At 48.7% G+C, this 16,421-nt stretch overlaps 1 protein-coding gene across 1 annotated transcript in view; it reads left to right on the forward strand.

The window, feature by feature from the left end:
- Positions 1 to 16,421, forward strand: part of VWF (von Willebrand factor) — a 176,814-nt gene that overhangs the window by 20,589 nt on the left and 139,804 nt on the right. Inside the window, exon 6 of the mRNA XM_033223122.1 lies at positions 2,932 to 3,056. Coding sequence (XP_033079013.1) covers positions 2,932 to 3,056 — 125 coding nt within the window. The remainder of the gene's footprint in view (positions 1 to 2,931; positions 3,057 to 16,421) is intronic.

Raw genomic sequence — 16,421 nt, forward strand, 5'->3', positions numbered from 1 at the left:
GCCAGTGTTTCAGTGTTTTCTAATCTGTCAAATTACTAGAAATGGAAGTCTCAGCCTTGAAATATCTTTCATATTCCCAGGCTTTAAAGTTGAAAAACTGAAAATGGGGTCTATGCTGTGTTGGTGTTCATTGCTAAAAATTCAGGAGTCTGGTGATATTTCAGAAACCATCCTCAAAGGATTGGGGGGTGTAGTTGTCTTTGGTTTTTAAAGACTCAACAATATTTGTCCCCAAACAGTTAACTTTGCTTCTTGACTTCTAGGAATCTGCTCAGCTTGGTTTTGACTCCAGCTCTCAGCGAGTTTTCTCTAAGCAAGAATATTTGTAATTCCATCTCTTGGACAGCCTATGTCTCATTTCAGATCTAGCCCATAAAATTTCACTTCATTGACGGTCAGGGCTAAAAACGACCCTAGAAGTCATCTAGTCTAACTCCTTATTTGCATGTCAGGAATTAGGATCAGCCCAGGTCACACAGGGTCATAGATAGGGCTTTGCCCAGGCAACAACACGAAGCCTCCTCTATGTCTCTTCCTTAATGTGTGATATGGAATGACTGAGTACCCTGAGAATACCTATCACAATGTCTGTCACACAGTCAACATGCCACAAATTTAAGTTCTCTTGCCTTTGGGTTCTCCCATATATCAGTTTCCTGTGGCTACCAACACATTACAACCAACTGGAATTTATTCTCTCATGGTGCTAGAGGCCAGAAGTTTGCAATCAAGGTGTTGGGAGGGCCAAAGCTCCCTCCAGAAGCTCTTGGGAAGCATCTGTTCCTAGCCTCTTCGACTATCTGCAGTCGTACCTGACTCACGGCTACATCATTGCAGTCTCTGCCTCTGTCTTCACGTTGCTTTCTCCTTTGTGTGTGTCTTTGCCCGTCTCCCTCTAGCCATGTCTTTTTTTTGAGACGGAGTCTTGCTCTGTCTGGAGTGCACTGGCGCATTCTCGGCTCACTGTAGTCTCTGCCTCCCAGGTTCAAGCCATTTTCCTGCCTCAGCCTCCCGAGGAGCTGGGATTACAAGCATGCGCCGCCATGCCCGGCTAATTTTTTTGTGTTTTTAGTAGAGATGGGGTTTCACCATGTTGGCCAGGATAGTCTTGATCTCATGACCTTGTGATCCACCCTCCTTGGCCTCCCAAAGTGTTGGATTACAGGTGTCAGCCACCGTGCCAAGCCTCTACCCATCTCGTATAAGGATACAGATGATTGCATTTAGGCTCACCCAACGAATCCAAGAGAAGCTCTTCCTCTCAAGATCCCTAACTTGAGCACACCTTTTGGCATATGAGATAATATTTACATGTTGCTGAGATTAGGAAGTGAATATATCTTTGGTGGTGGGGGGGAAGTTTTTCTGCCTCTATCAAACCCCCACATACCAACTGACTATATTCTAAGGTCTCATTTATATTATCCTCCCCCGGGGACAGTTTATTTACTGTTTGCAAATGCATTACTTGACCTTGAAACATACTTCACTCTTTCAGGCTTGGCTATGCAAAAACACTGCTCATCCCAATACTGCAAAGGTAGTAGTCTCATACTGCCTTTGTAATACAGATTAGACAATTACTTTGCACCAGGCCATGTAGGTCCATGAGGCCCTCAGTCTTCTGTGAGTAGCTGACAGTAGCATGAGCACTATAATTACTAAAGCACAGATGCTGTGAGAGCCTGGAGTATGCAGTGACTTGGGGACTGGGCTTAGGTTCCGTGTCATATTCTTACCTTCATTCTGCAAAAATATTTTGAGCATTCATAATCCACTATATAAGAATTTAGAGATGAGAGACACAGCCATACCCTTCAGTAAGGAGCTCACAGTTGAATGAAGGATGAATATGAGCAAAAAGAACACAAACCAAAGGTGATGAGTGTTTTTGGTAGAGGGATGCCCAGGGTGCCATGGGGCACAGAGAAGGGACACCCACACAGGCTGGGGTGAGACATGGGAGTGGAGCTGTTCAGAAAGGTTCCCCGGAGGCAGTGGTTCTTGAGCTGCATCTTGAAGAAGGAATGGAGATAGTTAAGGCAATAACGGGGAGGAGAACATTCCACACGGAGGGAGAAAGGCACGTGAAAGCATGGAGAAGTGACAGGGAAAGGCCATCTCCTCAGCATCCTTCACCTCCTCTCCGTCATTGTAATTATCACCATCCCACCCTCCCTCCTCCCTCCCTCCTCCCTCCCTCCCTCCCTCCATCCCTCCCTCCTTCCCACCATCCCTCCCTCCCTCCCTCCCTCCCTCCCACCCTCCCTCCCTCCCTCCCTCCCTCCACCCTCCCTCCCTCCCCCTCCCTCCCTCCCCCCTCCCTCCCTCCCTCCTCCCTCCCTCCCTCCCTCCCTCCCTCCCTCCATCCCTCCATCCATCCCTCCATTCCTCTTCCGTCTCCAGCGTCTGCTGAGCTCTGACGCCCATGCCCTGTGGTGTTAGGTTGAGCACTGTATGCATGCTTATTGTTTAATTTAATACAAGTTTGATTGAGGTAAAAACAGACCTAGAGCCTGGTGTGGTGGCCCACACCTGCATTCCCAGCTACTGGGGAGGCTGATGCAGGGGGATCACTTGAGCCCAGGGCTTCTGGGCTGCAGAGCACTATACTGATCAGGTGCCCACACTAAGCTTGGCATCAAAATGGAGGGTCTTCTGGGGAGCGGGGGACAACTGAGTTACCTGAGGAGAGGGGTGGAACCAGCCAGGCCGGAGATGGGTCACGTCAAAACTGCTGTGCTGCTCAATAGTGGGATTGCACTTGCGAATAGTCACTGCACTCCAGCCTGGAAGACATAGTCAGACCCTGTCTCTTTATACAAAATGAAAGCAAAAAACACAAAGCCACCAGGAATTCTAGAGTTTTCACTCAGAAGTTCTGGGACAGGCATAACTGAAGTGTTATTTTCCCGAAACTTTCCTCCATAGGAACTGTGACCTCAGACCCCTATGACTTCGCCAACTCATGGGCTCTGAGCAGTGGAGAACAGTGGTGTGAACGGGCATCTCCTCCCAGCAGCTCGTGCAACATCTCCTCTGGGGAAATGCAGAAGGTGGGTGTCGCCTGGCCTGGGTGCACCTGGATGGTGTGTGATTTCTGGATCTAAAAGACAGAAGGACTCAGTCTCATATCCTTCCATCTGGGGGAGGAATGGACTTACACAGGGTCCTTTCCTTCAAAGCTAACTGTGGCTGGAGTTTGGTTAACTCTTCTAATACATCTCTGGGCCTGGAGCTCTAAAAATGGGACTGGGCTAATTACTTGGTGTCGTGTCTCCGTCCATTTGTGCTGCTATAACAAATGCCTGAGACTGGGTAGTTTTAAGGAACAGAAATTATCTTCTAGAGTTCTGGAGGCTGGGCAGCCCGAGAGCAAGGTACCAGCATTCAGTGTCTTGCGAGGACCTTCTTGCTGTGACCTGAAGCTGGGTGCTGTGGCTCACTCTTGTAATCCCAGCACTTTGGGAGGCCAAGGTAGATGGATCATGAGGTGAGGAGATTGAGACCATCCGGGCGCCTGTAGTCCCCGCTGCTCGGGAGGCTGAGGCAGTAGAATGGTGTGAACCCGGGAGGCGGAGCTTGCAGTGAGCACTCCAGCCTGGGCGAAAAAGCGAGACTCTGTCTCAAACAAACAACAACAAAAATTAGCCGGACGTGGTGGCATGTGCCTGTAATCCCAGCTACTTAGGAGGCTGAGGCAGGAGAATTGCTTGAACCCCGGCTGCGGAGGTTATAGTGAACTGAGATCGTACCACTGCAGTACAGCCTGGGTGACAGAGCGAGACTCCATCTCAAAAAAAAAAAAAAAAAGAAAAACACTGAAGTGCTCTCATCAGCCTCTTTTATCAGAGCACTAATTCATTCAGGAAGGCAGAGCCCTCAGGACCTAACCACTTCCCCAAAGCCTCCACCTTTTCATAACATCACTTTGGAGTTGAGGTTCCACACATGGATTTTGGAGGGACATAACACAGTTGAACCATAGCAATAAGTAACTGTGCTTTTCTGTTTTAGACTCCAGTGCCCTCTCTTGTCCCCAAATATCTCCATCATCAGTCTCGCTCTGTCGCCCAGGCTGGAGTGCAGTGGCGTGATCTCGGCTCACTGCAAGCTCCGCCTCCCGGGTTCCCGCCATTCTCCTGCCTCAGCCTCCCGAGTAGCTGGGACTACAGGCGCCCACCACACCCAACTAATTTTTTTGTATTTTTAATGGAGACGGGATTTCACCGTGTTAGCTAGGATGCTCTCCATCTCCTGACCTCGTGATCCACCCGCCTCGGCCTCCCAAAGTGCTAGGATTACTGGCGTGAGCCACTGCGCCCAGCCAAAAGCCACTTCTTTCTTAAGTGGCTGTTGTAAACTTGAAATAGAAGGGAAAGCCTCCTCTCACATCAAATCAGCTGGAAGGAAAACTACTTCACGGTTGCAGACACGGAAGGGAGTCTGAGCAAGAGGCTGTGCCTGAAGTGACACAGCTTGGATGGCAGGATGGCTTCCTGAGGCTGCTGTAACAAATTATCTCATACTCGATGGCTTGAAACAATAGGCATTTATTTTCTCCCAGTTCTGGAGGCTGGAGTTCCAAATTTAGTTTCCCTGGGCTGAGATCAAGGTGTTGGCCGAGTTTGCTCCTTCCAAAGGCTCTAGGGGGGAGAATCCCTTCCTTCTTTTCCCCCAGTTTTGGGTGGTAGTGGCATTTGTCTTGGGGCTCATGACTTCAGTCTCTGCCTCTGTGGTCACATGGCCTTCTCTCCTGTGTGTGCTAATGCCTGGCAAGGCTGGGAGGACTACCCCACCCCTTCCGCAGGGCCCTATTGCCACTTACAAGGTAGCCCTGCAGCAGCTCTTTCTGCATTAGGGTTGCTATTTATGATCTCACTCACCGGGACCTCACACTGGGGAGAGAAGGGGTAGGTGGGGAGGGCTGGCCAGGACCACACTCTGCCTTCACCTGCCACAGGTAAAGATGGTCTTTCTGCCTCTCCGTGTGTGTGTTTGGGGGAAGAACGCCTTATGTGGGGCAAGACCTCACTCAATGGATAATTCCCTCCCCACTGTGGATCAGGCTGACTTGGGCTGGGGAGGTGGGTGCAGCTGTGAAGCTGAACCCCTGTGGGGAAGAGGGGTTGCCTTTTTGGGATTGTGCTCCGAGACTCGTCATCGAGGAGCAAGGGTCCTCAGTGGTGCTGAGTCAGGCTCCCTGGGAGGGACGTTTGTATGCAGGGGGTTTACTGGGGAGGCTCTCAAGCAGCCTTGGTCAGGAAGTGAGAGAAGCAGAGTTGGGCAGAGGGAGAGAAGCTGAACTCCATGTGATAGCATTGACAGAACTGCAGCGGGGCCTCAGCTAATCCTTCAAGGAGCTGGAGTGGCCCCTATTGGTCACTGGATGTGGGCTGCCCTGGGTAAGGAGGTGGAACTCCCTTGGACTGAGGGCCATTCCTGAGGAATGCCTCAGTGGTGAGCCCTTGGCAGCCAACACTGGGCAGCTGGTGGATGAGTCCTCAGGCTCTGAATGGGCACCTACACTGTGCCCCGAGAATGCTCTATAAAGTTGCTGTACTTGACAGCACCACCTCCCTGCCCTCATCCAGAGAGCAACCACACTGTCCAAAATGTCAACTGAAGAATCACAAGGTTCATAAACTTAGAGAGGAAGGCTTTTCTTACTAAGAGTTGCGGCCTGCAGGCTGGCCGTCCTGCAGGCTGGGAAGTGTAACCTCTGACAGAAACTGAAAACAGGCACTTCAAGGGGGAAAAGGGTGGAACAGAAACTTATTCCAAAAGGGTTGACTCAGTATACGTATTTAACAGGTTATAGGAGGAGCTATGGATGTTCATAATGGGAGGAGGCATTTGCATATACAGTAAGCAAACATACATGTTACATATGTCCCATGTTCACTTTGGGATGGAGACTTCACATTTAAATGCATTAACATTAGCCTCTGTAGGTCAAAAGGTGAAATGGAGGACACAGAGGCATCTTGCACAGCCTCTGTAAATCAGCCAGAACCATTCTGTGGTTGGTGGTCTCTTACCAGGAAGGAATGCTTGTCAGTACACACACACACACACACACACAGGCGTGGTGGTGCAGTAGTAATCCCAGCTAATGGGAGGGGTGAGGTGGGAAGACAGCTTGAACCTGGGAGGCGGAAGCTGCAGTGAGTTGACATTGCACCACTACACTCCAGCCTGGGTGAAAATGTGAGACCCTGTCTCAAAAAACCCCGCAAAAAGGGAGGGGCTGGGCTGGTTCTGTTTAACTCTTAGGAAAGAAAGTCTAATGGCAGTTAGTGAGGGAGAGAGTATAAGGAGGGGGGTGTTCCAGGAACTCAGTTTTAACATTTTTCTGGGGTTCCTTTGGCCAAGAGGGAGCCCGTTTAGTTGGTAGGGGGGCTTAGGATTTTATTTTTTTATCTCAAAACCTACAACCGTGCACAAAGAGGGTGACCCCTGCCTATACCCAGGACCATGGTCATGGACTCGACAGGCCACAGTTACCTTTGTCTGGGCACAGGCAACTCTGCAGAGCGTGAGTACATGGTGCAGTCACCCGAGTGCACAGCCCCTCAGCAGGGCGACAGGGCAGGTGCTCTGTGATTTTGTTCATCTGATGAGAAAACAAAGCCATAGGAAGTTAAGTAGCTGCCCAAAGTCGCCAGCTAGCGAGGTGCAGAGCCAGGACTCACGCCGTGCCTGACTCCACCCCTTTCCTGTTCTGGTCACATTGGTTCAGGCTACTCAAGTTATTTCTACCAGTGGGCCCTTGTGTTTCTCTCGGGGAGTTGGGCTCTGCAGGTTCTTAAGGTTTCTTTAGGTTCTAAAACCCTTTATTAGCCTGGTGTGGTGGCTCATACCTATAGACCCAGCTACTCAGGAGGCGGAGGCAGGAGGATCACTTGAGCTTGGGAGGTGGAGACTGCAGTGGGCTATGATTGCACCACTGCACTACAGCCTGGGCAATAGAGTGAGACCCTGTCTGTAAAACAAAACCAAAAAACAAAACTCTTTCATTATGTGTTTCTGTGGATTGGGCTAGAGAGACAGTATATAATAGGTCTTAATAAATATTGGATGGGTGGATGAATGGAAATTGGTGGTGGTATTTATGTAGGGATTGTGACCTCCACAATAATCCAGACTCCTTTACTTGTAGAAATCTGATTTATCTAAGTAAGTACACAAGTAGAGAAACCCAGCCCTCTCCTATTCCAGAAACAAAATAAAACACACCCACATCACCTGCCTCCCTCCCTACCTGTTCCCACCTCCCACGGTAACATGAGAAAGCTTCATTTTAGCTGGTTATTCATTCAGTGAGTTTTCATCTTCATGGAACAATTTGACCTCTGACCAAGGAGCATGTCAGACCCAGAAAAATATTCTGAGTTGATACTAAATTCAGCTGCCTAAATTGTGAACAGACAATCTTATAAACAAGTACATTCCAAAATGTACCAGGTGTTTGTTTCCCTTGGACTTTGATGGTGCTAGGTCCTCTGATTAGTCCGTCCAAGTCTGCATCACCTGGATCCTAGCCCAGTAGCGGCACTAACAAAGGCGGACTGAGTTCTAGCACGTGAGGGGAGGGTGCTGTCTCGTGGAAGGGAGGAGTTTCCTCTTCTTGCCAGTAAAAGTTCTGAACCATACCCTTGATAGCCCTTTGTGTTTCTCTCACCCTGGGCTTCGGCGTGGGCACGGTGCTAAGGGTGTGGGTTTGAGTCAGCTCACTTTCTGGCTTTGTGAATCTGGGCGGGACACGTGCCTTTGTAGAGCCTCAGTTTCCACATTTGTAAAACAAATAGTACCTGCTGGGTCATTGAAAAGGTAAGAGAGGGATTATACGTAGAGTTTAGCCCAGTGGGGCTCAACTGTTATGAGCCATGATGATGAGGAGGAGGAGTTAACTGGCTCCCCATCTTCTCCGGCTGTCCTGTGTTTTCCACCAGAGTGTCTCTGCCTTGAGAGTAGGAGCCGGCAGAAGCAGGCCAAGCACACTCCGGGCTTTAAGCACAAGCTTCAACATTCATTCTTTTTCTCCTTCCCCCTCCCAACTGTAACCAATTCCTTTTGGGTAGCTTAGCACAGCTTGAGGTTAGAAGGAAAGCAGGGTGCCCAGACATCTCCACATATCCAAGTGGGTAAGTGACAGGAACCAGCCTTCCTTCTAGAGCTGCTTGTGAAACCAGATGGATTTCAAATTGAGTGCGCTCGAGATACTGTGTAAGAGAGGACGGATTTTCATAATTCCTTTTTTTCTCAAACATACAGTTGTGCTGTTGGTGGGTGGGTCACCCTCAGCTGCCCTTCAGTGTTCTCCAGGCAGGGGTGAGATGAAGGGGAGGTGGTGGATGCCTCAGCTGGTGAAGTGGGGTCAGGGTAGCCATGGAGGTACCTCTAATACTGAAACATGCCTTCAAGGATTTATTATTTTTGGTCTCATTTTATTTTGCAAACATAGCCCAGTGCAGAGTAAGTACTTGACAAATGTTCCCCTACCCTCGAAATACAAAGGAATTACCTCATTTATCCATACTGAGTGGGAGGTAAAGACAGGATTCTCAAGTGGAGAACCTGATCCTGAGGTCGGGTTGAGGAGGGAGACTGGGAGGTTTGTCTCCTGGAGACAAAGGGGAGGGAGAATGCAAGAGAAGCCTTGTCTGTCTCCCGGGGCACCTTTTTCAGGCTCCAGCTGTGCCCTAGCTACTCGCTTTGTCTCCTGGGTGCATTAAAGTCCTTACCAGTGTCCTGGGAACAGCTGAAAACACTGGGTTACCAGGTTCATAGTGTTGGGCTGAGGCCGCAAACACATGAGACCTCCCAGAGGCACAAGCTCCTCCCAGCTCAGAACTACCAGGTTCAGGTTGTTTACCTGAGAAGAGAGGACTGCTTTGTCCTCAGCCAATCAGATAGTGTTTGCCCACAACCGAGGCTTTTTCATTGGCTCAGAAGCACAATGACTCGTCTCCCAGGAGGTGATTAATGTGGTCTTTTGAATTGTTCACAGTCTGTGTAGTCCCACCGGGCCCCCGGGTTCAGAAGTCCGGTCTGGTAAATGCCGCATCATTTATGAGTGTCTGCTGTTGTGGCTCCAAGGGCCATTCGGGGTGGCAGAGCGTTTTGTCAGGGAGTTCACACGGACCTTGGAATTTTCCTTGAGAGCCTCGAGAATCTACTCTCCAGTCCTCTGGTGCTGTCTGTCTTTTTAGGGCATAGCAAGGAAGTCAGCTCATTCTGAGAGCCAGGTCATATTACTTATTAGTTATACCTAGGGAGCGAATGTTTCCTTGTTATGCCAGCAAAACCCAATGCCTGTCTCCGTTGGGACTGATAATGGCCTTGTTTGATTGCATGCAAATTTGCATTTTTTTCGGCTTTTCAAACTGAAGGCAGGACGGTTGGAGTCTGGAGCCCCAAGCTATGAACATTCAGATAATTGGTGTTCATTTGTAGGTAACTATCACAAAGTATACATTTGAGAAAGAAAGACCCTTAGATCACTTTTAAAAAATTCGGTCAGTCTGGGGAATGCCAGCAAGGACTGAACCTTACGAAGGGATCCTGGCTTTGTCCTGTAGTCCTGTCTGCAACAGGAAGCCCAAGGCTCCGGGGGGCTGGACTTGGGCTGCATCCAGCTCATACCATGCTTTTGCTAATTAGAAAAAGGCACCCCTTTTTCTTTTTTTTTTTTTTTTTTTGAGATGGAGTCTCTGTCGCCCAGGCTGGAGTGCAGTCGTGCGATCTCGGCTCTGCAAGCTCCGCCTCCCGGGTTCACACCATTTTCCAGCCTTAGCCTCCTGACTAGCTGGGACTACAGGTGTCCGCCACTACGTCTGGCTGATTTTTTGTATTTTTAGTAGAGACGGGATTTCACGGTGTTAGCCAGGATGGTCTCAATCTCCTGACCTCGTGATCTGCCCGCCTCGGCCTCCCAAAGTGCTGGGATTACAGGTGTGAGCCACTGTGCCCCGTCAAAAGCACTCCTTTCTCAAGAAACTTAACCACCACCTGCCGGGAAATGGCCAAGACAAACATAATAACTGAACATATAATGTACATGTATATACATGTACAATGTCCACCACATGAACAGTAGTCACTTGGTGTGTTGCCACTGTGTGCACTCTGGCTTGCATCATGACATGTGATGGTGTTGGCCTGGCTTCCTCAGGGAGGCACAGTCACTGTGACCATCGTCTCCTTGCTCAGGATCACCTCCGCAAGACGGTTGTCTCTATTGAGAAAGTGGTGCACCAGTTATCACTCTATCTGCCAGTGGTGAATCATTCATCGGCAGCATCCACTTCTGACAGCTGTCTGAAGTGAAAGAAATTTCTTTTCATCAATGTTAGGAATCTTAGGCTCATAAAAACTTAAGAGTTGGTTGAGGGTCTAGCAGATACCCATTCAACCGCCTACCTGCTGCATGAATGCTCTCCACAAACTATGCCTGGGTAGACAGGTTATGCTGTGACCTTGACTTTTAAGAGTTAAGTCTTGGCCGGGCACGGTGGCTCATGCCTGTAATCCCAGCACTTTGGCGAGGCCGAGGTGAGCAGATCACAAGGTCAGGAGGTCGAGACCATCCTGGCTAACATGGTGAAACTAAAAAAAAAGCTGGGCATGGTGGCGGGTGCCTGTAGTTCCAGCTACTCAGGAGGCTGAGGTAGGAGAATGGCATGAACCCGGGAGGCGGAGCTTGCAGTGAGCCGAGATCGCACCACTGCACTCCAGCCTGGGTGACAGAGTGAGACTGTCTCAAAAAAAAAAAAAAAAAAAAAATATTTAAGTCTTTGAGACACCGTTGCTGGTGCTTCCCAGCCATCTTGCAGACCTCAGCCTTAGGCGGCCCTCCTTGACTCCCTGGTAAATTCCTTCTTTCATTGTATGCCCATTTGAAGCTAAAGCCCTGTCCTTCCGTGTCCCTGAATACTGGAGAAGCAGGTGCTTTTGGTCTGGTTTTTCCTGGTCTGGCTTAGGAGCTCACATCAGTCAGTTGCAGTCCTGTCAGTCACTGAATAGCCTCAGATTTACTGTTTTCCACTGGTCTCTGAATTTGGTGTTTATTGGGTGAACACAAGCCTTATTTTCTTTGACCATATCTTCACATTCTCTCGCTTTCTCCATTATCTTGTAGAACTCTTTCCCCTCCTGTGAAACAGCGTGCAGCTCACCTGTAATTCCTCTTCCTCCCAGGAAATCACCTGTCCTGCTTGAGCTAACAGTTGCAACAGTCATGTTGACTTTGAATAATCACAACATGCCTCCTCAATAGCCCAAAGAGGCACAGAAAATACCCATTCTGTTAGAGACAAAGCAATTCACTCTTCATGATCTCATTAAATATTGCCCACGCTTTTTATTTGCAAAGGACCTACCAGCCTTTTCTGCTCTTTCTCCTCATGGTGACGCTGAAAAGGAAATTCACAGGCATGGAGGGAGGCGATGTAAGCCTAGCGGACTTGGGTCTCACCGTCTAGGCCCACTTCTGCCTTCCCTCCTCCTTGCCTCTTCCTTTCACTTAATTGGCAGTTTTGGTCTGGAATGGACTTGGAGACTGGGAACAATTTTGTTCCATTTGTTTGGTTGGTAGCGTAGTTGGGTTTCATAGAGTCCAGTTGTCAGGGGAGAGCCTGGCCCAGAGAAGGTCAGTAGATCTCAAGGAAGGAGCCTTGGAACGTAGGATCCCGGAGAAGTTGTCCAATGATGGTCCTGGTTTTACAGATGTGGTGCCCACCCACTACGCCCCAGGACACCGAGCTCAGAGCTGCGGTTTGCAATAAGTACACACGTGTCTTTTTCCGTTTTGATGAGAACTGTCTCAAGTCTCTTTTTTGAGTCATTGATAGGCTTAAGGAATGAGGACTTATTTCAAGTGCTTTACTGAGGTCCCAGGGGCAGTCCCTGGTTTGGCCCAATTCTCTGCATGTCCTTGTGTGACTTTCCTGCTCTGCCTCTCACTCTTCCCTCTTCCCTCTCTAAGGTAAACAGAGCTCCATGGAACCCCCACATGGATAGGTACCCTTTCTTTACAGCAGATTCGCTCACCTGAGTGCAGGATGGGAGAAGGGCAGGGAGTCAGTGATTGTGCTGAGACAGTGGTCACCTTGGCCACTGTTCCCTTGGGGGTCTAACCTCATGGCAGAGGTCAGTGGCTACCATGGGGTTTTACAGATTTCCCTTGAGTTACACGGAACTTGGCCTTTTTAAAATTAAAAAATTTTTTTCTTTTAAGTTTTGCTTTAAGTTCTGGGATATGTATGCTGAACGTGCAGGTTTGTTATGTAGGCATACATGTGCCATGGTGGTTTGCTGCACCCATCAACCCATCATTTAGGTTTTAAGGCCCACATGCATTAGGTATTTGTCCTAATGCTGTCTCTCTCCTTGCCCCCCACCCGCCGACAAGCCCTGGTGTGTGATGTTCCCCTCCCTGTGTCCATGTGTTCTTATTAGAACTTGGCCTTTTACGTTACTAATTTGACAAGCCCTTGAGGAGAGTTGGATAAGATCCCAGTACCCAAGCATTCAGTTCAAAGGCTTCCCTAACATAATGTTCTTCAAAATCCTTTAACAAACTTTCTTGGTTGGGTTCCTTTCCCTTTTCCTTTTCCCTGTTGAGGAACAGAATGGACAAGAAGCCGATGGTGCTCATAAGTGCATATTCATTGAGATGTTTCATATGGCTTGGGAGATACAAGGTAGACTAAGGGACAAGACACGTAAGAGAAATTAAACCATGAAAGACTGTCTGGGGTCAGTAGATGACAAATCGCCAAGTGAATGGTCAGTGATAGCATAGTGGAGGGGAATTAGCTCCTATCACAGAGCTGAAGCTCTTTTCTTGCTGGGAGCAGAAGGGGTGAGTGATTCACAAAGGGCTGCTTTCCATCCCCGGAGCTCGGTAGGCCCCAGACTGGGCACCAGGGTATGGTGCCTTGTTCCTTGTGCTTCCAGCCGGCATGTCCTAATCCCTGGAAGCTGCTCCGATGCCTCCAGGAGCACCAAGGATAAGGTGAAGAGGGTCCCTCAGAGAGCTCCATGGCCGACTTTCCTGCTTCTCATGAGCCCTGGACCCCAACTGTCTTAGACGAATGCCAAGCTCTGCAGACACCATCCATTTGGTGGAAATCTATCAACCTGTTTCACCAGGTCCTTGTGAGTCAGAATCTTGGAATGCGGGTGAGAATCTTAGGCCAGCCAGAAGTTATAAATAGAATCAGCTACCCTCCCCCACCCATCATTACAGGCTGACCAATGAGAGGATGAGAGGGTATTCCCTGCTGCAGGGTGAATTCTTGAACCCACTACTTTGGAGCAGCTCAGGCTCCAGGCGCCTCCATATCTACTAGAGGCTGCTGCAGGGCACCCACCCCAGAGCTAGAAAGATCAGGGCCTGTGGAACAATATTGCACTCTTACGTATTGGACTTTCCTTTCTTTGTTCACTCAGTCCTAGGAATGTCCCCCTCCTTTCTCCTTTGTCAGCTGCTTGGGAGCAAACACAATAGCTAAGCTTCAGATCTCTGGCTCTGCTTTCTCTCCTCCTGCTGCCTGCCACTGAGGAGATGTGCTTGCTTTCCCTCCTCCTCCCCTGCACCCGCCTGATGTCTCCAGGGAAGATGCCTGGTCTTCTTTAATGAACTGGAAATGTGATTAAGATGGGTCACAATTGGGTCTGCACACCAACCCAGGCATGGTGAGGTCATGGCTGGATGGGCTGGGGCAGCTGCTCTCCTGCAGCTTCTGGCATCGCAGACAGGAGTTGAAAGAAGACAGGAGGAGCTGATGCAGAGCCTTGGAGCCAGGCAGATGCTGGAAGTGTGCAAATTGGCTGGCTCCTGTTTTGCATCCCTGCCAGAATGGTTTAGCAGAGAACTGAGGAGCCAGCATGGATATCAGGCAAATGAGAATAGTTACAAGCATTTGATTTCCTGGTGTCATCTCATTTGATTTCATTTTGCAGAAACCATCTAGGGTAGGTCCAACTATTGCTATCTGTCAATTAGGAGTGGGTTCAGCTGTGACAGGACTTAAACAATCTAAGTTAGTTTATCTCTGATGTAAAGAAGCTTGGGGTAGGATGTCAGGGCCATGCAAGATCTCATGGTGTTGGGATCCAGGGGCCCTCTGTCTTATTTCTCTCTTATCCCCAGTGAGGGCTTCTGCCTCGTGTACCAAGACGCTAGCTCAAGCTTCAGGCATCACAACTACATTCCTGCGGTAGAAAGAGAAGGGACTAAGAAAGAAGCAGTCCCTTATTTTGAGGACACTTCATGGAGGTTGCAGAAGACCCCTCTGCTTATAGCCTTCTGGGCATTGCTTAGTAATATGGCTGCCCCCGGCTGCAAGGGAGGCTGAGAAATGGAATCTTATTCCCAGCAGCTCTGTGCCTGGCGGGAGGGTGGGGGCGGATTGAAAACTGAGGATTCTGTGACTAAGAAAGGAGGGGAGAATAGATCCTGGACGACTTTCAACGTCTCCCCCTCTTTTCACAGGTAGGGAAATGGGGATGCAGAGAGGCGAGAAATTTCCTTTTTTTTTTGAAACAGAGTCTTGCTCTCTTGCCCAGGCTGGAATGCAGTGGTGCAGTCTTGGCTTACTACAACTTCTGCCTCCCAGACTCAAGTGATCCTCCCGCCTCAGTCTCCCTAGTAGCTGGGAGTACAGGCACGTGCCACCACGCCCGGCTAATTTTGGATATTTTTGTAGAGATAAGGTTTCACCATATTGCTGGTCTCGAACTCTTGGGCTCAAGTGATCTGCCCACTTTGGCCTCCAAAAGTGCTGGGATTACAGGTGTGAGCTACTGCACTTGGCCGAGATAATTTTAAGTCACACACTTTCAAAATGATGGGTTGCAAGAGGCAGAGATTGCAGTGAGCCGAGATTGCGCTATTGTACTCCAACCTGGGCAACAAGAGCGAGACTTTGTCTTAAAAAAAAAAAAAAAAAAAGCGATGGGTTGAAGATTGTAGCCCAACCATACTTCTAAAACCTGAGCTATATCCACTGTATGACCCCGTCTTCTAATCTGATTGTGAGGAAACGAGTGGGAGGGCAGGATGGAAAACCGTGTAATTTGTGGTTTGGAATGGACTCAGGGTTTGCACCCCTTCTTGGTCACCCCTTCACTAGTTTTAAAAGAAAATCCTCAGACAAATTTAACAGGGTTTAGTTGAGCAAAGAATGATGCATGAACCAGGCAGCCCCTGAATCAGAACAGGCTCAGAGAGACTCTGGCCTGCCTCATGGTCAAAGATTTATGGACAGAAAAAGAAAAGTGACTTTCCGAAACCGGAAGTGAGATAGACAGCTGGATTGGCTACAGCACAACGTTTGCCTTACTAGAACATGGGTTGAACAGTGGGCTGCCTTTGGCCAAAACTGACTGCCCCAGGAGGAGGTTACAGTGTGTTTGCATCTCCAGTTAGGTTACAGTTCGTTATTGTAGGGAGAAACCTTTAGACCTAACTTAAAATATGTAAGGAGGCAGTTTTGGCTAAACTTAACAATTGCTTAGCAGTTCTCCAGCTGTTTAGTCGCAGGACTCCTGTATACTCTTTCAAAATAATGAAGGACTTTAAAAAGATTTTGTTTATGTGGGTCGTATCTCTTGATACTTACCATATTGGATATTAAAACAAATTTAAAACAAATTTGTTGATTCGTTTTAAAATAACAAGCTCATCATATTTTAATGTAAAGAACACATTTTTAGGCCGGGCACAGTGGTTCACGCCTGTAATCCCAGCACTTTGGGAGACTGAGGCGGGCGGATCACGAGGTCAGGCGTTCAAGACCAGCCTGACCAACATGGTGAAAGCCCGTCTCTACTAAAAATACAAAAATTAGCTGGGCGTGGTGGCACGTGCCTGTAAACCCAGGTACTCAGGAGGCTGAGGCAGGAGAATTGCTTGAACCCCGGAGGCGGAGGTTGCAGTGAGCCGAGATTGCGCCATTGCACTCCAGGATGAATGACAGAGCGAGACTGCGTTTCAAAAACAAACATTTTTAAATAAAAATGATAAATTCCAAACCGAAAAATAATTTAGGGGGAAAAAATGACACAGTTTTACAGTTTTGCAAAACTCTGCTGTCTGGCTTCAGATACATTATCTGGATGCTCGTATCTGCACCTGCATTTAAATCTGTTGTGATATCTCATGTCCCATAGTCTCGGAAAACTGCACTGCACTCTGGTGAAAGAGGAAAAAGTGCAAATAGCATCTTAGTATTATTTATAAAAACAGTTTTGACTTTGTGCACCCCTGAAAGGATCTCAGGAATTCCTAGGCGATCCCTGGACCTCACCTTAAGAACCACTGACCTAGGCCGGGCACGGTGGCTCAATCCTGTAATCCCAGCACTTTGGGAGGCCGAGGTGGGCAGATCACGAGGTCAGGAGATTGAGAC

Source organism: Trachypithecus francoisi, unplaced genomic scaffold (genome assembly GCF_009764315.1).
Source record: "Trachypithecus francoisi isolate TF-2019V2 unplaced genomic scaffold, Tfra_2.0 Lachesis_group11, whole genome shotgun sequence".
Taxonomy (NCBI): Eukaryota; Metazoa; Chordata; class Mammalia; order Primates; family Cercopithecidae; genus Trachypithecus; species Trachypithecus francoisi.